General features: G+C 53.6%; 1 protein-coding gene across 1 annotated transcript in view; it reads left to right on the top strand.

Annotated features, from left to right (window-relative positions):
- DDX31 (DEAD-box helicase 31) overlaps positions 1-26412 on the top strand; it is a 468302-nt gene that overhangs the window by 421404 nt on the left and 20486 nt on the right. Inside the window, exons 19-20 of the mRNA XM_069609310.1 lie at positions 9166-9277; positions 16197-16377. Coding sequence (XP_069465411.1) covers positions 9166-9277; positions 16197-16377 — 293 coding nt within the window. The remainder of the gene's footprint in view (positions 1-9165; positions 9278-16196; positions 16378-26412) is intronic.

The following is a 26412-nucleotide window of genomic DNA, read 5'->3' as shown; positions in this document are numbered from 1 at the left end:
CTTTCACACTTGCTCCCAAGCTTGCTTTCTCCAACTCTTGCTCATCCGCTGTCCCACGTGCTCTCTCCCCGTCCCACGTGCCCTCTCCCTGGCTCCCGTGCCCTATACATGGAGCTATTGGGTGCCCTCTCCCTGGCGTGCCCTCTCCCTATCCCTGCATTGCCCTCTCCCCATCCCTGGCGTACACTCTCCCGGTCCCCTTCGCGCCCTCTCCCTGGGCCTGGCCCTGGCGTGCCCTCTCCCCGTCCCTCAGCGTGCCCTCTCCCCGTCCCTCGGCGTGCCCTCTCCCCGTCCCTCGGTGTGCCCTCTCCCGTCCCTCAGCACCCTCCCTCAGCCCGGCTCTTGCGCCCTCCTTCTCCCCGGCTCTCGCGCCCTCTACATAGATCTATTGGGCTCTTGCAGGCTCTCCTCGGCTCTCATGCTCTCTAGCTTTCACACGTGCTCCCAAGCTTGCTCTCTTGCTTTCTCCAACTCTTGCTCATTCCCTGTCCCACTTGCCATTCTCCCTGTCCCACATGCCCTCTCCCCGTCCCACATACCCTCTCCCCACACCTCACGCCCTCTCCCCTGCTCTCGTGCCCTCTCCCTGTCACACTGGCCCTGGCGTGCCCTCTCCCTGGCCCTCTCCCTGGCCCGCCCTCTCCCTGGCCCACCCTCTCCCTGGCACGCCCTCTCCACGTCCCTGGCCCTGGTGCACCCTCCACCCGTCCCTGGCACTCCCTGTCCCTTCGTGTGCCCTCTCCCTGTCCCTTCGTGTGCCCTCTCCCTGTCCCTTCGTGTGCCCTCTCCCTGTCCCTTCGTGTGCCCTCTCCCTGTCCCTTCGTGTGCCCTCTCCCTGTCCCTCGGTGTGCCCTCTCCCGTCCCTCGGCACCCTCCCTCAGCCCGGCTCTTGCGCCCTCCTTCTCCCCGGCTCTCGCGCCCTCTACATAGATCTATTGGGCTCTTGCAGGCTCTCCTCGGCTCTCATGCTCTCTAGCTTTCACACGTGCTCCCAAGCTTGCTCTCTTGCTTTCTCCAACTCTTGCTCATTCCCTGTCCCACTTGCCATTCTCCCTGTCCCACATGCCCTCTCCCCGTCCCACATACCCTCTCCCCACACCTCACGCCCTCTCCCCTGCTCTCGTGCCCTCTCCCTGTCACACTGGCCCTGGCGTGCCCTCTCCCTCTCCCTGGCCCTGGCCCGCCCTCTCCCTGGCCCACCCTCTCCACGTCCCTGGCCCTGGTGCACCCTCCACCCGTCCCTGGCACTCCCTGTCCCTTCGTGTGCCCTCTCCCTGTCCCTTCGTGTGCCCTCTCCCTGTCCCTTCGTGTGCCCTCTCCCTGTCCCTTCGTGTGCCCTCTCCCTGTCCCTTCGTGTGCCCTGTCCCTTGGTGTGCCCTCTCCCCGTCCCTTGGTGTGCCCTCTCCCCGTCCCTTGGTGTGCCCTCTCCCCGTCCCTTGGTGTGCCCTCTCCCCGTCCCTTGGTGTGCCCTCGTCCTGGTGCGCCCTCTCCCTCCCCTCTCCCCGTCCCTTGTTGTGTCCTCGTCCTGGCGTGGCCTGGTGCGCCCTCTCCCTCCGGCTCTCGCACCCTCTCCCCGGTTCTCGCACCCACTCCCCAGCTCAAGCCATCACATACGCGTGCATTGATTGGTAAGGTATCTTCTGTGGTCCTGCGCTCAAAGCCACATTCTATTCACCCACATTGCGCTTGCAGGCCAATGAGAAGCTGCGCAATCCAACAACCTCTTCTGCGCTTTGGGCCTTCTTTGTATTACTGGGAATTAAAACCAAGTTCTAGCAAGACCTGAACACGGAGCAAGTACCTGACAATAGCCGCAGGGACCGTGATAGCCCCTCCCTACTCCTGGCACAGTCTGTTAGTCTAGTCTTGCAATAGCCGCGGGGACCGTGATCGCCTCACCCTACTCCTGGCACAGTCTGTTGGTCTAGTCTTGAGTAGCCTGAGTGCTACCATCAAGCTCAGCAGTCCCAGAATGTATATTCTGGAGTTTGACCTGCAGTGAGTTCAAACCTGTGGCTCTCCAGATGTGTTGGACTACGACTCCCATGAGACTTCACCATTCTCCAGTATTGGATCTTTCATGGATTCACATGCTTAGAATATTCCCCGTTACCAGACTGGGAACCCTCGGTAAGCTTATAAAGCCGTTTCCCATAGGAAAACGTTTGACACTTTCGTGTCCTATCTATGTCGTTTTGGGCCGCGCACGCACGCCCCACTAGGACGAAGCGGTATAAATGCCCCGCCCCCGCGGCTCCCTTCAGATTTCAACCGTCTCCAAAGTAGTGGGAGCACCTCGTGTAATCTACTATTTTGTTAGGTTGTGCTGTTGCAGTTTTTCACCTGATGTCGGGGGAAAAGCATTGTTCCGCCCGTGCGCTACGTGCGGGTTGAAAGTGTACGAGGGGGACGGACATATGGATTGCATATACTGTCTACACCCTCATCATTCGGCAAACAAGTGCAACATATCTAAGGACTTCTCCCAGAAGACTCTTAAAGATCGGAGTCGAAGACTTGTGGCATGGTTGAACGACGGAGCGGGGGCATACCCGCCTTCGGAGGTGGGCTCCATGCGCAGCGCGGCCTCAGTGTCAAAATCTTCAGGGGCCCCGCGCCGCTCAACGTCGTCGGAACCCCCGGTGAAGAAATCGCGACCGGCAGAGAGAGAATCATCGGAAGGCCATTCCAAGGACGCTTCGTCGAAGAAGGCCTCGTCATCCTCATCTTCAACGAGGAAAGACAGAAAAGAAAAATCTAAATCCTCCTCGGGCGATCGTCATAGATCGGCCTCGAGTCGAGATGTAGAGAAACGCAGGTCGAGTTTGGAAAAGGCAGGAACGCCTCATAGGCCTGTACGACCACCACCGTTGTCGACGGTAGGGCAGTCGTCGACTACTTCTCTGCCGTTGACGCAGTTGGCCTCAACCGTTCCTGGACCGCAGACGACGACGACGTCGATGACGGAGCCGACTATCGCTTCGTCGACGGAGATCCCGCAAGAGGCCTGCCGTCTAGAGGTATACTACCCAATTTTGCCGGAGACACTTCTGCAGCAAGAGGCCTTGTCGGTGTCCTCGGGAGACGAGGATGTGAGGATAGCTGGCCCTGCAGACCTAGGGTTACAAGTTACCAGGCCTCTCTCCGGGAGCATTCCGAGTTCTACCTCTCTGCTCAATCCACAGTCACTTTTGTCATTGGAAGTCTTATCCACGTTGCAAACGTTGGTGAAAACACTGGATGACAGACTACCTCGAACAACTCGGCTAGGTCGGTCATCGACGACCCGGGCCCGTCTCGTCGACCACCGCCTTCAACCCATCGGCAGTGCTGCCGGACGCAAACCTCTCGGCCCCAAGCCGCGAGGAAGGGGAGCTGATGGATTCGGACTCGGACAGCAGAGCCTCGTCAGTTGTCTCCCTTTCCCCCCTCCAGGGATCCAACCTGGGAGTCCGAAGCAGAATTGGAAACCCCGAGATGCCCGGCTCAGCCGTCTCCCCCAGACGATATTGGGTCATTTCACACCATGATGGCCAGGGCTTGTACATAATTCGGGCTGGCCCAGGAAGAAGAGAAAAAGGACTGTTTGTTTTCTTTCCGACCACATGGGGAAAAGGAGAAGGTCGGTATTTTCAGTACCCATCCTGGATCATGTGTAAATACCTATAAGGAAGGATTGCAGACCATGCGCCACCCTTTCTCGGAACCAGCGATAAAGGGTAGTCTAGAGAAGAAATTTAAGGCCCCGGACTCTACTCCCAAGTGCCTTTCCTCCCAACCAACTCCTGACTCAGTGGTATCGGCGGCGGCGAGGAAGGCGAGGGCCCAGCACAAGTGCACAACCCCCCCGGAAAGTGATGCCAGACAGGATGCTTTTGGCAAAAAAGTGCTGTCGGTAGGTGCTACCACAGTGAAAGCGGCCAATTCTCTAGCCATAGTTGCCAGATACGACGGGGAGATGTGGCACCGGCTGGCTCCTATACTGGAACACCTTCTGGATGAACATCGTAAAGCGGCTATGTTGCTGGTCATGGAAGGTGAAGAGGCTCCCAATCATGCCATAAACATCGCAGTGGACCTCGCGGAGTCGGGGTTTCAGCAGGTGAATAACGGTGTGGTTCTCCGACGGCAGGCATGGCTAAAATGCACCAACTTCCGACCGGAGGTGCAGTACAAGGTACTGGATATGCCTTTTGAAGGAGACCTCCTCTTCGGCGAGAAGGTGGACGAAGCACTCGGACACGGCACGTTCCTTGGGTGCCCTCCAGAGTGGTCGGAGTTTCCGGTCTTTTCGTCCCTTCAGGGGAGCATCGGGAAATTCCAGATTCTCGGCATCGAGGGACAGATCCTTCAGTAGGCCAGCATACCCCTCCCAGGGATACAGACGAGCTTTGCAAGCGGCTAAACTTTGCCGGGACTTCCAGGCCCCCAAGAAGAGAGCAGGTTACTCGTCGACGAGGGATAAGCAGACCAAGGACCAGCAATTACAGGCATCGGAACGTTCTGGGGGGCAGAGTATCATGTTACATCAACGAATGGGAGCAAATAACAACGGATCAATGGGTGTTGGACACTGTAAGATACGGACATTCCCTGCAATTCAAAAGCAACCCTCCGCACATTCCATTCCACCGGCGTTTGTAGCTCAATCCCATCTGAGCGTGTTGCAGCAGGAAGTAGCACTTATGCTACAAAAAGGTGCTATAGAATTGGTTCCGTTGTCACAAAGGGGTCAAGGGGTTTATTCCCGATACATTGTGGTGAAAAAGCCAAACGGAAAGTGGCGTCCCAGCCTAGACCTGCGCGAGCTAAACAAATCGTTGAAAAGCATAAAGTTCAAGATGCTCACGCTCCAAGAAGTGATCCGGGCAGTTCAAGCAATAGATTTTCTGGCGTCTCTGGACCTGCAGGATGCGTACTTCCACATACCGATGTGTCGGCGACACAAGAAGTTCCTAAGGTTTGTGGTAGGGCGGACTCACTACCAGTTCACAGTACTTCCCTTTGGACTGAAATCTTCTCCCAGAACGTTCACGAAATGTTTGGCCCCGGTGGCAGCCTGGCTGAGAAGGCAAGGCCATCATGTATACCCGTATCTCGACGACTGGTTGGTGAGGGGATCCTCCCTGGTGTCGACGCACAGGAGTCTGCAGGCCACCATGAACCTCTTACAACGGCTGGGGTTTGCGATAAATTTCGAGAAATCCTCGTTAACACCGTCAAGAAGCTTGGTGTTCCTGGGCGCACAGTTCGAGACCCAGTCAGGGTTAGTGAGGCCATCCCTTGACAGGATCACCAAACTCAGTCGATTGGCAGGTCAGTTGAAAATCAATACCAGACTGTCAATGAGAAAATATGTCGACATGCAGTGGTTGCACCTAGTAATGTGATGGCTGTACGTGGGCATATGTCTATAGCCCCGCCTAGGTAGTTGGCGCTTTTACTTGGATTCCCTATACCCTTTGCTTTTTCTGCCACTATCCCTTTGCTCGCGCATTGCCAGGCTTACCATTCCCCATGTTCTGCCGCATTCTCCCCTTTTCCCAGCACCTGCGAATCACTTCACTATGCTCATTTCTGTTTCCTTTTGCTCCCTGCCCTCCCTCCACCTCTCTCCCTCTCCACCGCAGTTCTGTTTTGCACCCCCCCGGCCCCTCTCACCCACTCTGGCTTATTTCATGTCTTAAACCCCTGCCTGTTTCTGCCTGCCTTTCAAGTCCCCTCGCTGCTTTTCTACCCCTCCCTTTCCCTGCCCCCCCCCATATCTCTCCATCTTTCTTTCCTCTGTGTTTCTTGCCTGTCTTTCACTGATTTTAATATTTTATTTATTTATTTGCGTTATGGTTAACAGGTAACCTTTTGCAAACAGATGACAGCCTCGTGCACACTGTACATTATAGCAATATAATACAAAAATAGAACACTAGCTGTAAAACAAGTCATTCACATGTTAACATTTCTTTTACATTTAAAATAGGTTGTTATGCCACGTTTAAGATCTCTCACAATTCAAATAATAGTTCGAAAAGTAAAATATCAAAGTTTAAAACAGACAAACGGGGGAAGAACTAATTTGATTATAGATTTTAAATGTCGAATTCAGTCTGGTCTATGCTCCTGTTGTGTGAAGTGGGCTTTGTAAAATGATGGGTCTAGCTATTTAGTTTCCCGAAGTATCTCATCGTTGCCAACTGTGAAGACATCTGCTGCGCATTCCATATATTGGCCACATTACTTGTGGGGTACATTTTCGATAATCTGCAAAACATGTTTTAAAAAAAGACTCTGGCTTTAGTGCTTTTAGAAGGCCACATTCGATTAACGGGTGTTTTAAGGACTCTGGATACATCCGGCGGGACATACACTTTCTTGCTATGCTGCTGCTCAGGACCTCTCTCCAGATAAGTCGGAACTGTCTTTTTTTCGGTGGACACCCCCTTGGTAAATGCTTTGTATTGTGTGCATTCTTGTCCTGTGTCCATCCAGAGCGTGTGTTTGGCTCTCGGCGGATTTGTAATGGAAAGGTCTCCTTCTGTATCTGCTCTCTTCATTGTATCCATGCTTGCTTGCTTGCTTGCTTGCTTGTTCCCAAGCCTTCGGCGGGTCATTACCCTTCATGCTACCATCTAGTGCTGGAATTATCCAAGATCTGTAGAGGTCTCTTGTTAAACATTGACTATATAGCTTTAGTGCATCCCATGCAACAATAGCCTTCATTCACGTTTAACCAAGTTATTTTTTAGATGGCAATCTCTCTACCTCTCTTTCATCTTTCTCTCCCCCTCCTCACTTTCTCTTTCTCACTCCCCCTCTCTCACCTCTCGCTCTTCCTCTCCCGCCCCTTCCCTCCCTTGCTCTCCCTCCCTCTATGCCCCTCTCCCTTCCCTCGTTCCCTCCCCCTTGCCCAGCCTCTCCTCTTCACTCACCATCTCCTTCTCTCCCTCTCCCTTCCCTTTCTCTCCCTCGCTCTCCCCCTCTCCTTTCTCTCTCTCTCGCTTACCCTCTTCCTCTCCTCGCTCACCCTCTTCCTCCCTCTCGTTTCTCTCCCCCTCTCTGCTTGCTTACTTTCCCTCTTTTTGTTCCTTTCCCTTCATGCCTTATTGCCCCCTCTCTGCGCGCCTCTCCATCTCTTGCTTTCTTAACCCTCCTATCCATCCTCTGCCTGCCCCTCTCTGTGTAGGTGTCTCGACCTCTGCCTTCCTACAACCCCCTCCCCCCTCTACCTGCCCCTTCCTCTTTCTTCCTGCCCTCAGCTCCTTGCCTCTCTGCCCGCAGGCCTGCTTCCCGTATATTTCCCCTTTTTGGCCCTCATATCGCCTCCTCTCTCCATCGTCCTCTTTCAATCTCTTTTGCTCCCCTTGACTCTGCTGCTGCTTGCCCCTCGGTGCCCTGCATCTTTCTTCCTGTTTGCCCTCAGCTCCTAGCCCCTCTGCCTCTCTCTGCAGGCCTCCTTCCCTTGTATTTCTTTCTTTGCCCTCCACCCCCTCCCTCTTTCTTCCTGTCTTCGTGCCCCAGCTCGTACCCCCTCTGCAGGCCTCCTTCCCTTGTATTTCTTTCTTTGCCCTCCACCCCCTCCCTCTTTCTTCCTGTCTTAGTGCCCCCAGCTCGTACCCCCTCTGCAGGCCTCCTTCCCTTGTATTTCTTTCTTTGCCCTCCACCCTCCCCATTTCTTCCTGTCTCTGCCCCCAGCAGCTCCTTGCCCCTCTGCCTCTCTCCGCAGGCCTCCTTCCATTGTATTTTTTTTTTGCCCTCTGCCCCTCCCTCTTTCTTCCTGTCTTCGTGCCCCCAGCTCCTATCCTCTCTGCAGGCCTCCTTCCCTTGTATTTCTCTTTCTTTGCCCTCCACCCTCCCTATTTTTTCCTGTCTCTGCCCCCAGCAGCTCCTTGCCCCTCTGCCTCTCTCCACAGGCCTCCTTCCATTGTATTCATTTTTTTGCCCTCCACCCCTACCTCTTTCTTCCTGTCTTAGTGCCCCCAGCTCCTACCCTCTCTGCAGGCCTCATTCCCTTGTATTTCTCTTTCTTTGCCCTCCACCCCCCTATTTCTTCCTGTCTCTGCCCCAGCTCCTACCCTCTCTGCCTCCGTCTGCAGGCCTCCTTCCCTTTCTTTGTCCCCGTATCGCCTCCTCTCTCCATTTTCCTCTTTCCTTCTCTTTTGCTCCCCTTGACTCGTTTGCTCCCTGCCCCCCTCTTTCTTCATATCTGCCCCCAGCCCCTTGCCCCTCTGCCTCTCCCTGCAGCCTCCTTCCCTTGTATTTATTTCTTTGCCCTCCACCCCTCCCTCTTCCTGTCTTCGCGCCCCCAGCTCCTACCCTCTCTGCCTGCAGGCCCCCTTCCCTTGTATCTCTTTCTTTGCCCCCCCCCCTTTCTTCCGGTCTATCTGCCCCAGCTCCTACCCTCTCTGCCTCCGTCTGCAGGCCCCGATCCCTTGTATTTCTTTCTTTGCCCTCCACCCCTCCCTATTTCTTCCTATCTGCCCCAGCTCCTACCCTCTCTGCCTCCGTCTGCAGGCCCCCTTCCCTTGTATTTATCTTTCTTTGTCCCCCCCTTCTTCCTGTCTGCCCCAGCTCCTACCCTCTCTGCCTCCGTCTGCAGGCCCCCATCCCTTGTATTTCTTTCTTTGCCCTCCACCCCTCCCTATTTCTTCCTATCTGCCCCAGCTCCTACCCTCTCTGCCTCCGTCTGCAGGCCCCCATCCCTTGTATTTCTTTCTTTGCCCTCCACCCCTCCCTATTTCTTCCTATCTGCCCCAGCTCCTACCCTCTCTGCCTCCGTCTGCAGGCCCCCATCTCTTGTATTTCTTTCTTTGCCCTCCACTCCTCCCTCTTTCTTCCTGTCTATCTGCCCCAGCGCCTACCCTCTGCCTCCGTCTGCAGGTCTCCTTCCCTTCCTTTGCCCTCTCCGCCTCCTCTCTCCGTCGTCCTCTTTCTCTCCCTTTTTGCTCCCCTTGACTCGCTTGCTCCCCGCCCCTCCCTCTCCGCTTGGCTTCGGCATCTTAATATTAATATGAGGCTTCTGTTCACTAGTAATATTGCGAGGATTACCCTCGCTGGCCCTTGGTGGTTACTGTGTCATTTTACTGTTATTAAATCTATTCTAAACTGCTTTATTATTCCCCCCTCAAATCCTTCCTTTTTCTTTAATCCCCCCATCCCCCGCCCGCCAAGAAGTCCTCCGGATCCGCAGAGCAGGAGGTGCGGGAGAGGGCCACCGTCTTGCAGACCAAGTTTGAGAATTACGTCCATTCAAGCGAGGAGAGACTGCAGCAGGCGAAAGCAGGTGAGCATGTGTGCCACTCTGGCACGGGTGTGCTTGGGTCCGGGTCCGCGAGCAGCGGGTGTGCTCGCGGGTGAGGCGAGCTTGCACAGAGGAGTACCCGCAGGCCTGACCCCCAGAGCCAAGGAGCCAGGGAGATGCGAGATGGGTCCTGCAAGGGCTTGCGAGGGCGAGTGTGAAGCGAGAATATATGGCGATATATTCACGGCTAGACCGGCCGAACTGGCCTATAACACGAAATGCTCATGTGGGCCAGTTTTTGGGTCTGAGTGGGCCAGTTTGATAAGTTACTTAACTGTCTGTGCGGCTACTAGTTTTGACCAGTGTTACTGAACAAATAGTATTTAAAATGCGCAACTTGCATCACATTTGATCCAGACCTCCCCTTTGGGTACTACTCAAACATTGTCACATTTGCAACTGTCGGCCAACTTTTTCATTGGTCCCTGAGACAGTGTTGTGCCACAGTCCAACCCTGCACCTAGACAATGGTGCATTTCCAACAGGAAGATGCATGCAAACCATGTACAAATAGCTTATGTTTCCCTGAGAGTCCCCTGTAGGGATGGGGGAACAGTACCCCGAGAAGCGGCGCATGGAGGCGTCCTTTACATGCGCCAGTAGGGCACCTAAAGGCGTGACGGGCATACACAGGAACGGACTGGCCTATAGGGCAATGCCTGAAGTGCAGCCCTGACATGATAATGGAGGAGGGCATACACAGGGACAGACTGGCCTACAGGGCCATTCCTGCAGTGCAGCCCTGGCATGATAATGGAGACGGGCATACACAGGCACGGACTGGCCTACAGGGCCATTCCTGCAGTGCAGCCCTGGCATGATAATGGAGACGGGCATACACAGGCACGGACTGACCTACAAGGCCATTCCTGCAGTGCAGCCCTGGCATGATAATGGAGACGGGCATACACAGGCACGGACTGACCTACAGGGCCATTCCTGAAGTGCAGCCCTGGCATGATAATGGAGACGGGCATACACAGGCACGGACTGACCTACAGGGCCATTCCTGAAGTGCAGCCCTGACATGATAATGGAGGAGGGCATACACAGGGACGGACTGGCCTACAGGGCAATGCCTGAAGTGCAGCCCTGATATAATGGAGGAGGGCATACACAGGCAAGGACTGGCCTACAGGGCCATTCCTGAAGTGCAGCCCTGACATGATAATGGAGGCGGGGATACACGGGCACGGACTGGCCTACAGGGCCATTCCTGAAGTGCAGCCCTGGCATGATAATGGAGACGGGCATACACAGGCACGGATTGGCCTATATGGCAATGCCTGAGGTGCAGCCCGAACACAGGGACGGACTGGGCTACAGGGCAATGCCTGAAGTGCAGCCCTGACAATGGATGTGGGCATACACGGGAATGGACTGGCCTAGATGGCCATTCCTGAAGTGCAGCCCTGACATGATAATCGAGGCAGGCATACACAGGCAAGGACTGGCCTACAGGACAATGCCTGATGTGCAGCCCTGACATGATAATGGAGGCCGTTTTTTTTGGTCAACCTGGCCCGTTTTTGGCTTAAGTGGGCCCGTTTGAGTTCCTTATGATATATTTCATTTCTAGCGCACCCATACACAAGTGTTTTAAAGCGCAACGAGGCAGTGGAGAGGAACAAGAGGGGGGGGGGGGCAAGACAACGATTTTACTAGGCCCAGTGACATTGCGATCGCGCAAGTGCAGGGGAGAGGGGAGGGGGGAGCAAGTGCAGGACAGGATCTAAACATCAAGAAACAAAAAGTGCGGCCAGCAGTTGGCAGTGCAAGGTTAAGTGCAGAACAGCAAGTGATAGATAGTGCAGGTAAGGGGGCTGTGCTGTGGGGTTACAGATGCAGCCCCCAAGTGCAGGGTTGCCAGAAGGGCGCGTGGTTCAGAGGGTAGCCAGGTAACCAGTGCCGTATCAGACAGGAGAAGAGCAGGTAAGTGGAAGCAAAGAGGAAAGTCTTGAGCAGCTTCCGGAACCGGAGATGGTTCTGCTCAAGTTTCAGAGAGGCAGGTAGGTGCCCGCCAAGGAGAGAGATCTGCCCCCAGCATGTTGCTTGGAAAAACGCCTGACCCTCAAGAAGTTGGAGGTGGAGGAGCGAAGAGGTGGAGGAGCGAAGGGCTCGAGTAGGCAGATATTTCAGAATAGAAAGCTGGAAGTATTTTGATCCCAGGCCCCAGAAAGCCTTGTGGACAATGCAAAGGGCCTTGAATTTGATCCTTGCAGCCACTGGGAGCCAGTGCAGAGATTTCAGTCCTGGAGAGATGCGATCCCTGGGCTTGAGGCCCAGGACAAGTCTCGCAGTCTTGTTCTGGATAAGTTGCAGAGGACGGAGAGTAGAGGCTGGCAGATTTAAAAAGAGGCTGTTAGAGTAGTCCAGCCTAGAGAGAACCAGGGCTCTGGAGAAAATGAGCTTCTGGGGGAAGGAGAGGAAGGGAAGAATACCTCTGAGAAGGTGCAGTTGGTAATTTGACTTCGACGTCAGAGATGTGAGGACAGAAGGAGAGTGTGGAGTCGAAGATAACCCAGAGGTTCTTAGCATTGCAGGTGGGAGCAGGAGGAGGGCCAAGGGAGGCCAGGCAGAGAGTGGTGGGAAAGAGGGGTGCAGATGTGCCAATGAGGAGGATCTCCGTCTTGCTGGCATTCAGGCAGAGATCTTTGGCGGCACACCACTCCTGGATTGCAGATGGACAATCCGGGATGAGGGAAGGAGAAGAGGTGGCAGTGGGGAGCCTGAAAGCGAGCTGGGTGTCATCCGCATAGCACTGGAGGTTGGCGCAGAGAGCAGCAATGCGGTGGGCGCGAGATGCCACTCCATTACTGTTAGATTTGATTACTGTTACTGAACAATTATTCTTTAAAATGCGCAATTTGGACAATAACAAAATTACCTCTTGGGTGCCACTCAAACAGTGTGTCACAAAAATAACAACTTGCCATTTGGAACTGTGGGCCGCTTTTTCATTGGTTCCAAGCCAATTTTATGCCCTAGCTTGACCCTGAGCTGATATGTCATTTATACTGCTCCTATACAGAAGTGTTTCTGGACATGGATACATACGTACATACATGGCCAGTGCAGGCCACAGTTTAGACGATGAGTAAGAGGGTGACTAGACAGGCTAAGAACTCTGTACCTCTGAAGAGGGTTCTAGGTGTTGGCAGAGTGGAGCGGCATGAAAGACCAGCTATCGGACACCAATGTTCTGGGAGGATAGCTCAGCGGCAAAGTGCTCACCTTGGAAACAAGAGGACACAAATCAACACAGGTTCGATCCCGGGTCAGCGCTTAGAAACCTCTGGCTATTAAGCGCGTTATAAATATGCAACTAAGGCATATTCCTGTAACAGCGCCTCGATGCCCCCAGGATGTGTGAGCGCTTTAAAAATGCAAAAAAAAGTGTATTCAGCTTGTGCCTGGAGGTGAATGCTAAGGTGTTTGAATGCCCTGCCAGACGGGTGTGCTAGATCTCGTGTGCCTTATGAACCAAACGTTGCGGCCCCACCCTAAATATCAGCCTCCAATGGTAGCGCTGCCTTCTGGAGGACCTCCTCTGGGGGAAGACCTTGCCTTGAGGGCCTGCACACAGGGCGTTAGAATGATGCAGTGGCGGTGCTCACCTTAGCAGCGCGATTGGCGAAGGGTGAGATAGCTGCCTGTCCTACTTCTAAAAATGGAGAAAAAATAACTCCTTACCGCCAAGTAGGCCGGAGTCACTGGGACCCATTGGGAAACGACGAAACCCCCACGTTCATACCTTTGCGTGATGGGTAAAGCTTGTACAAAAAGAGGTGGGGTTCAATTCTGGAAACCCACGATTCGCGAACCATCTTTCAGATTCAAAATCAACGCTTTGCTCTTTCAGTGTCTAATTCCCAACTTCTAAAATCCAACCAAACTTGGATGATGTTTCAAGTTCATTGAGGTTCCAAAAAGCCTGAATATGTGCCCCGCCGCGAGCCATTGGTGAGTGAAAGGGACTCTTAGCGAGTAAGAAACGGCGTGGCCTTCCCAACATACTTTAGGACTGGTGCAAATATGTAAACAAACTCCAGTCTTTGACTATGTGGGGCAAGTGTTGGATAGTGGCTTAAAAAAAGATTGTTTCCCCCTCAATGTTTATTTCCAGCGATGAAATCATTTGATCCCGAAAGGGTGAGTGATTGGCTGTCTGCTGGCTGCCATCGTGGGCGAGTGACTAGTGGTCTGCTGGCTGCCATCGTGGGCGAGTGACTGGCGGTCTGCTGGCTGCCATCGTGGGCGAGTGACTGGCGGTCTGCTGGCTGCCATCGTGGGCGAGTGACTGGCGGTCTGCTGGCTGCCATCGTGGGCGAGTGACTGGCTGTTTGCTGGCTGCCATCGTGGGCGAGTGATTGGCTGTTTGCTGGCTGCCATCGTGGGCGAGTGATTGGCTGTTTGCTGGGTGCCATCGGGCGAGTGATTGGCTGTTTGCTGGGTGCCATCGTGGGCGAGTGACTGGCTGTTTGCTGGCTGCCATCGTGGGCGAGTGACTGGCGGTTTGCTGGCTGCCATCGTGGGCGAGTGACTGGCTGTTTGCTGGCTGCCATCGTGGGCGAGTGACTAGCGGTCTGCTGGCTGCCATCGTGGGCGAGTGACTAGCGGTCTGCTGGCTGCCATCGTGGGCGAGTGACTGGCGGTCTGCTGGCTGCCATCGTGGGCGAGTGACAGGCTGTCTGCCATCGTTTTCTGATGTTCTCTTCTGTGGGTAGAGGGCTTGCTGCTGAAGCCCCCTAGGGGCCTTTTCAGTGTGCTGCCCACAGTAGCCCATGTGGCTACTAAGGCATGGGGAGCTTTACACATCCCCTTGTGGTAGCCGGGGACTGTGCAGTCGTCTGTTGGTACCTGTGACGTCTAGCCCCTTTTACTGGATTACTAGTAGCCCAGGGCACATAGATGGTAGCCATTTATTAAGCACTGGTGCCGGCCCTTTTGTTTTGAGCCATCCCTTTTTGCTGACATGGTGGACTCGTCCTGAGCCCGCAAGGGTCGTTTTAACTGGTTTACAGTCCTCTAGATCACGCGTGGGGAGGGGGGGAGGGGGGGTTTGGGCATGTGGTGCTTCTTGGACCCAGCCATTTGAATGGCCACCAATTCCTCTGCCTGCTTGTCTGGGGTGTGATTGGTGGTCTGACTTGGGCAGCCCCCGTATCATCCGTGGGATGCGCCCCTGAGCACCTGGAAGACTGCTACTGCAGGTGGGCTTCTGCTAAGGGCCCAGACGTGCCCCCCCCCCCCCCCGCATTTGTCCTTGCATCTTGCTGCTCCCGGGCCTGTGGGATCCCATCCAAGGCTCCTTGCACCGGCTGTTGCTTCACGGGCCACCCCCCTGGTGGGGAGCTGCCTGCCTGGCCAGTCCTTCTCGCTCAAGTAGCTCAAGGTGGGGCGTGCTCCTGGGCTAGAAGCAGAGTGGGTTTCTGCTGCTCTGCCTTCCCGCTGTTGTTGGGGCACCCTGGGTTGCCCCCCGTTGCGAGGCTGTTCCTTGCCAGCTGGCTGCCCCTTCCTGCTCCCCTGACCTGGAAACCTGGTCCTGTTCTTCTGTGCTCCTGCGGCCCCTTTCCTAGCCGCAGTCTTCTACCTCGTGGGTTGCCCCCTCCCCCCAGTGGTCCTTATTGATGCTCATTCTGTTTGTCTGGGTCCTCGCTGGGTCGTGGATTCGAGTCCCCCTACCATGTGACCCCCCACAGCGACTGAGCAGACCTAAACCAGGCACCCAGACGCAGCTGGGCACTCTTCTTTCCTGAGCTACAATCTCTGCAAGCAGCACTGTGAGCGCCCCCCCCCCCCGGAGTCCTGCTCCTGTAGTTGGTTCCGAGTGCCGGAGTCCTTCGACTCTGGGAGTAGTGGGGCTGTGTGGGGCCCCCCACTATTGCTTTCTTTGCCAGCAGCTCTCCCTGGCCTGCTAGTTCCCGGGTGCTGGGCTGGAACTCTTCTTGGGGCAGTCGCCTCTGTTGCCCCTTCTGGCCGGTGGTAAGATGGCGACTTGCCTTACTTTCCCTAAATCCCCGGTAACCTGTGGGATTTCCCCCTTGCTTCCTATGGGAGAAATTGTGGCAACGTCTTACTCTTCCTCAGGGTGAGCTGCTAAGGTACTGGGGGGAACTGAGAGCGGTGCCTCTGCTTCCGTGGGGAATATGCAGGGCAGTCGCCTGGGAGAGCAGGGGGGATGGGTGGCTGTGCACACACCCCTTACTTCCCCCAGGACATGGGTTTCTGAGAGCATTGACACTTTAGGGTGGAAGGAGAATCATTCTTGGGGTGTTCAAATACAGACCTTGCGCACGCTTTCCACTGGCTCTGACCCTACAACCTTGCCCATAGCTTAACTACGTATTAAAATACTAAAGAGATAAAAACGTGGTGGCTGAATTCCAAATGTGAACCCAGAAGGCGAAGGTTTTTTGTGGTCTCCATACCTCCTTAGAGCTGCTATTGGCTTGCGGTAGGCCTCTCCTTGGTCTCTGCATAGAAGGGCTGCACAGTCACTGTAGTGTGTGTAGTGTATCACAAGGAAACGTTTGGAATGCTGTGAATAGTGACTTAATTTTTTTATTTTTTATTGTCTTAGCTGAAATGAATCAACTTTTCAATATACATTTTACAAAATTGAAACAGAATCATAAAATAAGCGACAAGATTCACGAACCATATGCATAAAACACATCAGTATGAAACAGAAAACAATTTATTTTTTCACAAAATATATATAAAAAGATTTTCTCTACTTAAATGAACAAATTACAAAACTAAAAGCAATTCCATAGTTTATATCTTGACACGTATGACTCAATTACTATCCAATTTCAGTGCCTTCATAAAGTTAACAATCGCTATCTGTATTGATAATGACTTGATAAGCTGCTGACAGTGTGTTGATGTGTTTCAGCCCTGCAGTCCTTCATCAGGTCATATGCCACGTACCACAAGAGCCTGAAGCACATCTTCCACGTGCGGACGCTGCACCTGGGCCACGTGGCCAAGAGCTTTGGACTGAGAGATGCCCCGCAGAACCTTATACGGCCTCCCGCCCGCGGTCAGGAGAAGAAACGGAGACCCGGACACGGAAGGTAAACATGGGTCTGGTGCATGGAGGCGGGCCCCTTCTCCCGCCTAGACAGAAATGGTGACCAGCATGGAAGGCGTGGGCTTCATCCCAATCGTGGCTAATATTCTTGCCTATGTAATCTTTGATCCTGGCAGAGGTAAGATGGCCACAGTGGCTAGAGAGGTGAGCTTTGCCCCAGCTGGGCATTACCTGGCAGAAATAAACGTTGTCCCAAATAGGGGTGAACTAGGGTAGGCATGAGTTTTATCCCAGGCAGGGATAAGATGGGTGAATTACCGGAAGACTTGAACGTTCTCCCAAGCAGGCATGGCATGGGCGACGTATCTGCAGGCATGTTTGTCCTAGGAAGGGATGAGCTGGATGAAGTATTTATTTATATACAGGAGGAACAATGCTCTTTTGCTCACAAAAGAACCTACAATAGATAAGAAATCAGATTTTACGGGAAGCAGTGAGCTTCTTACAATGGGGTGACTTTGCGGGACATTCTGACCAGGTTGTGGAGGCGAGTAAATGGAACAGTCACCAGGGACTATACATAAGTAGACAGTCATAAAGGACAATGAACATTGGACATTTTTAAGTGCGGGTAGGCGGGTACGACCAGCTCTGCTCGAGATGTGACGATGGGTGAAGTGCTAGAGTGGAGGCAGAGGCACGTTAGAGGCGAGGGAAAGAGGTTAGCTAGCAGGCAGATGAGAGGTTGGTTGCAAGTGTAACTCGGAGGCGAGGAGGTAGGCTTTTAGCTGGTTTTGACCAAATCTCTGTGGACTGTTTCTTGGCTGTCCGGGGGAAGAGAATTCCATGCAAATGGAGCAAGAAGAGAGAAAGAGTGGAACCGAGAGGCAAATATCTGGCGGCATGATGCTTGTTACAGTCAGGGATGAGATGGGTGATGTACCTGGCGGCATGATGCTGGTCTCAGGCAGGGATGAGATGGCTGAAGTACCTGGAGGTAATGATGCTTGTCCCAGGCCGGGATAAGATGGGTGAAGTACCTGGAGGTAATGATGCTTGTCCCAGGCCGGGATAAGATGGGTGAAGTACCTGGAGGCATGATTCTTGTCCCAGGCTGGGATGAGATGGGTGAAGTACCTGGAGGTTATGATGCTTGTCCCAGGCCGGGATAAGATGGGTGAAGTACCTGGAGGTAATGATGCTTGTCCCAGGCCGGGATAAGATGGGTGAAGTACCTGGAGGTAATGATGCTTGTCCCAGGCCGGGATAAGATGGGTGAAATATGGGAAGACATGAGCGTTGTTCCAGGATGGCTTTAAAGGGAGATGTACCTGGAAGAAGTGAGCTTTGTCTCTGGCAAGCCTAAGATGGGAGAAGTACCTGGAGACTGGAAAGGTATAAAATGGGTGAAATCTTTGCCGGCATGAGCTTGCGTTCTTGAAAGGGATAAGTTGGATGAAGTGCCTGAACAGCCGCATTATGACCCTCCCTGCTAAGTGGCACTGATCCCAGTACCTGGAGATGGTGGATGATGGCACCTGGGCTCTTGACTGTCGCTTGCCCCCCCCCAGCCTTTGCCCCAGTCTTGCGCCCTCGCTGTGTTCTGCTTCACCGCCGCCTCTCACTCCTCTTATACTTTGCCTCATTCTCTCTTGTTTCTCTCACTTTTCTGCCATGTTTCTCATTGTGCTTCCTCCGCTCCCGCGCTCTTGTCTTGTTTTTTCTCTTTCTTTGACAATGATGTGCATCTTCTTTCTCATTATTTGATCCACTTTTTCAATTCTGGTGTTTTTATCACTTTCTCCTCATCTTCACTCTTTCCCTCCATTCATATATTTCCGCTCTCTTGTTAACCTCCTGGCGTGGCCTTCTCCCCCCTCCCCCTCTCTGGCGTGGCCTTCTCACCCCCCCCCTCTCTGGCGTGGCCTTCTCCCCTCCCCCCCCTCTCTGGCGTGGCCTTCTCCCCTCCCCCCCCTCTCTGGCGTGGCCTTCTCCCCTCCCCCCCCTCTCTGGCGTGGCCTTCTCCCCTCCCCCCCCTCTGGCGTGGCCTTCTCCCCTCCCCCCCCTCTGGCGTGGCCTTCTCCCCTCCCCCCCTCTGGCGTGGCCTTCTCCCCTCCCCCCCTCTGGCGTGGCCTTCTCCCCTCCCCCCCTCTGGCGTGGCCTTCTCCCCTCCCCCCCTCTGGCGTGGCCTTCTCCCCTCCCCCCCTCTGGCGTGGCCTTCTCCCCTCCCCCCCTCTGGCGTGGCCTTCTCCCCTCCCCCCCTCTGGCGTGGCCTTCTCCCCTCCCCCCCTCTGGCGTGGCCTTCTCCCCTCCCCCCCTCTGGCGTGGCCTTCTCCCCCCCCCCCTCTGGCGTGGCCTTCTCCCCCCCCCCCTCTGGCGTGGCCTTCTCCCCCCCCCCCTCTGGCGTGGCCTTCTCCCCCCCCCTCTGGCGTGGCCTTCTCCCCCCCCCCTCTGGCGTGGCCTTCTCCCCCCCCCCTCTGGCGTGGCCTTCTCCCCCCCCCCTCTGGCGTGGCCTTCTCCCCCCCCCCTCTGGCGTGGCCTTCTCCCCCCCCCCTCTGGCGTGGCCTTCTCCCCCCCCCCCCTCCTCTGGCGTGGCCTTCTCCCCCCCCCTCTCTGGCGTGGCCTTCTCCCCCCCCCCCTCTCTGGCGTGGCCTTCTCCCCCCCCCCCCCTCTGGCGTGGCCTTCTCCCCCCCCCCCTCTGGCGTGGCCTTCTCCCCCCCCCCCCCCCCCTCTGGCGTGGCCTTCTCTCCCCCCCCCCCCTCTGGCGTGGCCTTCTCTCCCCCCCCCCCCCTCTGGCGTGGCCTTCTCTCCCCCCCCCCCTCTGGCGTGGCCTTCTCTCCCCCCCCCCCCCCTCTGGCGTGGCCTTCTCTCCCCCCCCCCCTCTGGCGTGGCCTTCTCTCCCCCCCCCCCCCCCTCTGGCGTGGCCTTCTCCCCCCGCCCCGCTCTGGCGTGGCCTTCTCTCCCCCCCCCTCTGGCGTGGCCTTCTCCCCCCCCCCCCCTCTGGCGTGGCCTTCTCCCCCCCCCCCTCTGGCGTGGCCTTCTCCCCCCCCCCCCTCTGGCGTGGCCTTCTCCCCCCCCCCTCTGGCGTGGCCTTCTCCCCCCCCCCTCTGGCGTGGCCTTCTCCCCCCCCCTCTGGCGTGGCCTTCTCCCCCCCCCCCCTCTGGCGTGGCCTTCTCCCCCCCCCCCCTCTGGCGTGGCCTTCTCCCCCCCCCCCTCTGGCGTGGCCTTCTCCCCCCCCCCCTCTGGCGTGGCCTTCTCCCCCCCCCCCTCTGGCGTGGCCTTCTCCCCCCCCCCCTCTGGCGTGGCCTTCTCCCCCCCCCTCTGGCGTGGCCTTCTCCCCCCCCCCTCTGGCGTGGCCTTCTCCCCCCCCCCCTCTGGCGTGGCCTTCCCCCCCCCCCCTCCCCCCTGGTCTGGCCTTCTCCCCCCCCTCCCCCCTGGTCTGGCCTTCTCCCCCCTCTCCCCCCTGGTCTGGCCTTCTCCCCCCTCTCCCCCCTGGTCTGGCCTTCTCCCCCCTCTCCCCCCTGGTCTGGCCTTCTCCCCCCTCTCCCCCCTGGTCTGGCCTTCTCTCCCCTGGCATGGCATTCTCTCTCTCCATATGTCCTGCCCATCACTCTTTTGCGCTGTTTTCTGTCATAAGTTCCCTCTTTTCCTTCTATCTTTCTGTTCTCTTGTGTTTCCCTCTCTTTCTCTTTTTATTCTCAGTCTTCTTGTGTTTCTCATTTCACTTCTTCTCTCCATTCTGGTTTTTTCTGGTCCTCCTTTCTGTTGCCTGGGTTTTTTGTCATTTATTGGCCGCTCTCCTCCTGTTTTCGGTCTCCATGTTGCTCCCATGAGTGGTCCTGCTCTTCCTCACTCTTTCTCGCTTCTTGGTTCTCCTTCTCTCTTTTTTTGTCTTCATCACCATCCTTGCGTTTCCCTTCAGTACTTTGCTCGCTTATTTTTTCTGTTCGCCCTCCCTCTTCTCTCCAATAATGTAATGTTTACTCTGCTCTCACCTCTTATTTTGTCTGTTTTTTTCTTTGTTCTTCCTCAATCATTTGTGATTATTTCTTGCATGTTTTTCCCGCTTTTTCTACTTGTTTTATATGATAAACTCCTTCTTTTCTCATTCTCACCCTGCCCCCGTGTTTTTTCTCACCCTGCTTTCTTTTCTTCTGCCATTTCTTGTACTCTCCTTTTTCGGCCAGGCTGGCACATTCACTGTGTTTTCTCTCCTCACTGTCTCCTCTCTCTATCGACCTCCTCCATGTTGTCTCATTCTTTCACCTCATTTCCTCCTTTCATCTTGGTCTCTCTTCCCATGCTGCCCCTCGCCCTCTCTCACCTGTGTTTGGCAATACTCTTTTTGTATTTTCTGTCGCACATACTTTGGGCCTAATTCACAGAAGTGTTTTATAATGGCGAAACCCCATTGAAAAACGTGCTGTGAATCAGGGCCTTTGTGTTTTCGTCGCAATCGTTTCCCACCTTGTAATTTTTACACTGTTGTGTTTCCTCGCTTTTTCTATCCTTTTACTGTCCTCGTTTAGCTTACTACCTCAGTGTTGAGTTATTTGTTTTCTGTAATTTTTTTCTCACCTTGGGCCCTCCTTACTTTTAACTAATCCTCACCCGCTCTTACTTTCTTGTCCCCCTTCTGTTTTCTTCACTCTATTCTTTCTCCCTTTCTGTGCTTTGTCACTTTCTCCTTTTTTGTAGGTTTTCTCATTCTGACTTTCCCTCTTTCTCTCTCCATCGTTTTCGACCCGCCATGGCCCCCCTTTCTATGTCCTCTCACCCTCCCCACATGTTCTTTCGTTCCCCCTCTGTTCTCTCTCAAGATGTGTTCCCAAGTAGGGTGGGCATTAACAGTCCAGAATCTGGTAGTGGGATGAAGATATGAGAGGAAGACTAGCCAATAGAAAGAAGGTGCAAAAGAGAGGCGATTGGCCGAGGTATCAACTCGAAGCCACGGTCTAGGGTTCAAACATTGTTTCAAAAAAGAAAAGATACGGCTTTACATTGACCGGAGGGGAGTCAAATAACATACTACTACAAAAACACCATAGCCAATGACAACAATGAAAGCAGAGCCCTCTTCAAGGGAATAGAGATTTTGGGAGTGTCCCCCACATTTGGAATGGAGAGCGAAGGGGTCGCAGAAAGGGAAAGACGATTCCCTGCAGCGCTGAAATCGGACCGGGCTTCGAGACTCTGAAAAAGGCCTGCAGGAATCGTTGTAGGCCCGTCGTCAGGATGCAACTCCTCTCTTGGAGCCAAGACTGCAGCACCACCCCTGGGGCCTCGGGATGCCCGAATGTGGGCCGCGCTCTGGAAAAATATAAGGAGACCCGAGAAGGAAGGGCTAAAGAGCCATACTGGGACATATGCAGAGAATTAAAGATGGAGGGCTAGAGAATAAAGAACCGTAGGAAGAAAATGAAAGAGAATAACAGAGGGCTGGGTGTTAATGAGAAGTGACCGTAAATATAAAAGGCAAGTAAAGACTGAAACGAATGGGAAAGAAAATGAAGCTGAATTGAGGAAAAGGAAAGTCCATACAAAAAAGGAAAGAAGGCGATGGAGAAGGCGAAGAAAGGAAAGACGCAACATGTGGATAAAGTAATGTAGGAAAAGAGGGCATTAAAATGACTGTAAACCAGAAATGAATACATTGACAGTGAGAGGTGAGGAGAAAGCGAGTGAAGAGGGAAATGACATCAAAGGACAAGAGTCAACACGCGTGGAGGAAAAAGAAAACCAGAAACCAGGACTGAAAGAAGAGTGTGCGTGCGGGATGAGAAAAAGATGCAAGTAGAAACAAACCAGGAAGAGGAGAGGAGGAATGAGTGTGGCGGTTGAATACGCTGAAAATGGAGGGAGAGGGGAATAGGAAAAAAGTGGAATGAGAACGAAAGGAAAAATATAGGAAGGGGAAACCACAAGAAAAATGAGCAAGAGAAAGCACACACAATGGAGAAGTAGCAACGAGTACACCAGGCGAGAAAGAGCCAGATGGAAAGCCAATTTAGAATAAAGAAAGAGCACGAACAGGTGCACAATAAAAGCGAGACTCAATGGTAGGGAGGGCGCCACAGCTGGAAAAGAAGAAAGTGACACAAAGGTAGGGAGGGTGCCACAGCTGGAAAAGAAGAAAGTGACACAAAGGTAGGGAGGGCGCCACAGCTGGAAAAGAAGAAAGTGACACAAAGGTAGGAAGGGCGCCACAGCTGGAAAAGAAGAAAGTGACACAAAGGTAGGAAGGGCGCCACAGCTGGAATAGAAGAAAGTGACACAAAGGTAGGAAGGGCGCCACAGCTGGAAAAGAAGAAAGTGACACAAAGGTAGGAAGGGCGCCACAGCTGGAAAAGAAGAAAGTGACACAAAGGTAGGGAGGGGGCAACAGCTGAAAAAAGCAAACATTGAAGGCGGGAGACGAGTGAAAATGATGTCAATTACTCAACAGCAAAACAGAAATAAAGTGAAAGTGAAAATGGGAGAAGGAAATGGAGCATAAAATGGAAAACGAAAGAAAAGTGGCCAGGAAATTTTACGCGATTGAGTCGAAGGGCGTTGTGTTGACTTGGGAAGCACGTACAGTCCCGGGGGAGTCCAGGAGCCTGAGCGGTCGCGCCCTTCCTCCTTCCAGGGACAGATGGGGGACAGGACGTGCAGAGGGCTTTAGCCGGGCTTTCTTCACAGAAGAATGGGGCGATTAGCCGATAAAAAGCGTGTTCCCCGGGATGGGGCGGCTTAGGGCGCCGGTGCTCGGGGCCAGGCATGGAGCTGGGCACCGGCGTGTCACGCGATTACTCGCCCCTCGAGGGACTGGGATGCTACCTTGCCCATCACTCGGCTCGCGGACGGCACTGGTACCAACCCTTCTATGGGTTGCAACATGGGGTCTGGTTGGCATGAGCTCCAGAAGGGCCTTCCGCTCGGCACGTTCACCTGCCGCCTCTTGCCCCTAGCTGGGGACGCACTTTGCGCACCCGCAACCACAGTGGCGATTCCCTTAATCTGCACGCGGCCGTGTCGTTATTATGACAATTAAGAGGCCTCGTGGAGATCTCTGACGTCTCGTCACGGCGTCCCAGTAACACGATTTTGCCCCCCGCCCCTACCTCCATCCGAGCTGTAAAGCAAAGGGCGTGAACTTTCCATCAAATGATGGGATTTAAATTGCTGGATAATGAGTGTCCCCGCCCCTTGCAAGGGGTGGATGCGGTGCAGCCCTGTCCTCATTAGGCCCCCCCCACCCGGGAGGCAGAAGACGGATGTTAGCGTTACTAGAGGCAGGGGAGAGCCGCCTTTTAGGAGCTGGATGGGTTTGAAGACATAAACTGGGTCTGGGTCTGACGGTGCTACCTGCCGGCAGTAGGCGCTATGCGAGCGGGTGAGACAAGGCCCCACCGCAGCCAGCTGCCAGTGTCTGTGTCCTGGGGCTTTGCGGACGCTGGGCAGTATTAGAAGCATTTGAACTTTGCGGAAATCGCCCTGTGTGCTGAAGGGCATTGTGTAGCGCTTGACTGCTCTGTGTCACACGTGGTAATTCTGTAGAAGTCGTGGGGCTACTGGGTACTACCGGGGAGGTGGAGGGAGGTTGTGGCGGGCACCCCCCAGACTGCATAGGTTTGTCCCTGTAGACTACTGCTAGAATGTGTAGGGTGGTCTCCGTGGGCCACCACTGGCCTGTGTATGGTGGTTCCTGTAAGCTATCGCTTCTGCTTTCTCTCCTGCTCTCCTCTGCTGAACTCCTGACTGAATCTGCACTGGTCTCCTGGCTACCCTCTGATCTTCGGCCCAGGTCCCCTCCCCCTCCAGCTGCACACCTGCACTGCCTCCCGGGCAACCCCTGCACTTGTGGGCTGTTTCTGTACCCCTACAGCCCCCACCAGCTCTCTACACTTGTCTGCACTTACCCTTGCACTTGCCTCCAGCAGGCCGTACTTTTACCTATTGTTTTATTTTATTTATTCTTACTGTATCCTATGTATAGCACGGCCCCCTCCCTCTGCACTTACCCTCTCCCCCACCCCCTGCACTTGCACGATCTCAATGTCACCTGGACTAGTAGGATCGCTGTCTTTGTCTGCCCTATGTTCCCCCTCCCTTGCCTCGTCGCGCCTTGAAACACTTGTGTATAATTATAAATATCATATCATGCAGCCAGACTGGGAAGGGTGGTCGCCATGGGCGACTACTGGACTGTGTATGTCCCTGAAAGAATAGAAGGTGGAACCAAGAGCATACACCAGCACTCAAGCACCTAGAACACACAAGATGCAGAGAGGAAAGCAGAATATTTGCATGGATAATACCAAACACGCAGATTCGAGGGAGTGGAGTGAAATAATTGGCAACCATGGGTTAATGTCTTTGACTATGGATCCCTCACATGTCAAAGACCATTGTTTGGAATATTGCCAGCCAGGGCTATTTGCAGAGTAGTGAGGGGGAACAGTCGCCATTCTCTGGTCCAATCACTTTGTAATAAGAAAAGAGAAGGGGAAGGGCGGATCATTGGTGCTAACGCAAAAAATGAAGCATCTGGCTAATATCCCAGGAGATGAGGTACGCCAAAAATGAAGCATCTGGCCAATATCCCAGGAGATGAGGTACGCCAAAAATGAAGCATCTGGCTAATATCCCAGGAGATGAGATACGCCAAAAATGAAGCATCTGGCTAATATCCCAGGAGAGGTATGCCAAAAATGAAGCATCTGGCTAATATCCCAGGAGACGAGGTACACCAAAAATGAAGCATCTGGCTAATATCCCAAGAGATGAGGTATGCCAAAAATGAAGAATCTGGCTAATATTCCAGGAGATGAGATACGCTAAAAATGAAGCATCTGGCTATCCCAAGAGATGAGGTATGCCAAAAATGAAGCATCTGGCTAATATCCCAGAAGCTGAGGTACGCCAAAAATGAAGCATCTGGCTAATATCCCAAGAGATGAGGTACGCCAAAAATGAAGAATCTGGCTAATATTCCAGGAGATGAGATACGCTAAAAATGAAGCATCTGGCTAATATCCCAAGAGATGAGGTATGCCAAAAATGAAGCATCTGGCTAATATCCCAGAAGCTGAGGTACGCCAAAAATGAAGCATCTGGCTAATATCCCGAGAGATGAGGTATGCCAAAAATGAAGAATCTGGCTAATATTCCAGGAGATGAGATACGCTAAAAATGAAGCATCTGGCTAATATCCCAAGAGATGAGGTATGCCAAAAATGAAGCATCTGGCTAATATCCCAGAAGCTGAGGTACGCCAAAAATGAAGCATCTGGCTAATATCCCAAGAGATGAGGTACGCCAAAAATGAATCATCTGGCTAATATCCCAGGAGATGAGGTACGCCAAAAATGTGCTAATATTAACTGTGCCTTATCGCATGAGGAATTTTTCACCCAGGCCACTTTAATTTTGGATACTATTTGTTCCAAATATGGCAATTAAAACCCAGAAGTAATTAATAGAAGTTCTAAATCTTGGTTTACGCCTAAACTTATCCCCCTTACGAAGAAGGCTCGCCAAACAGATAAAAAGTGGAGAAAAACTAAACCGCAGGATAATACTGAGAATGCCAAATCTACACTGAAAAATGACAAACAAGCTATCTTCAGGTCTAAAAGGGACTTTTCCATACAGAAATTAGCAAAGCTGGCAATCATTTTGTAAACCAGGTTGTATTACATCATCAGCTGAGCCTTCGCTAGCACAGGCAAATGTGTTTAATGTATTTTTTAAAGAAAACATCTAAACCTTATAAAAAAAGTATCAGGGCAAAGACCGAGGAGGTCCAGATACACCAGTGTCAGACACGTGAGTTAAGTTTGAAGTCTCAATTAGATGCAGCTGCAGTTGGAAGTAATACAGAATGTTTGAGGGTTGAGTTTCAACCAGTGACAGAGGAGTATGTTCAATCTTTGATATGAAAACTTAAACCTTCCACTGATTCTCTGTTCACGCTGCCTGCATGCTCGGCTAGAAATATGGTGAAAAACATTGCTCCCTTTGTTACTTCATTTGTTAAATCATTGGCCCAGGCTATGGTACCCAGGGAATTAAAAAGTCTATCACCCCCTTGTTC

This window comes from Ambystoma mexicanum, chromosome 8, assembly GCF_040938575.1.
Source record: "Ambystoma mexicanum isolate Mex_15411 chromosome 8, UKY_AmexF1_1, whole genome shotgun sequence".
NCBI classification, from domain to species: Eukaryota; Metazoa; Chordata; class Amphibia; order Caudata; family Ambystomatidae; genus Ambystoma; species Ambystoma mexicanum.
The sequence above is the reverse complement of the archived record's forward strand: the minus strand, read 5'-3'. Positions and strand labels throughout refer to the sequence as shown.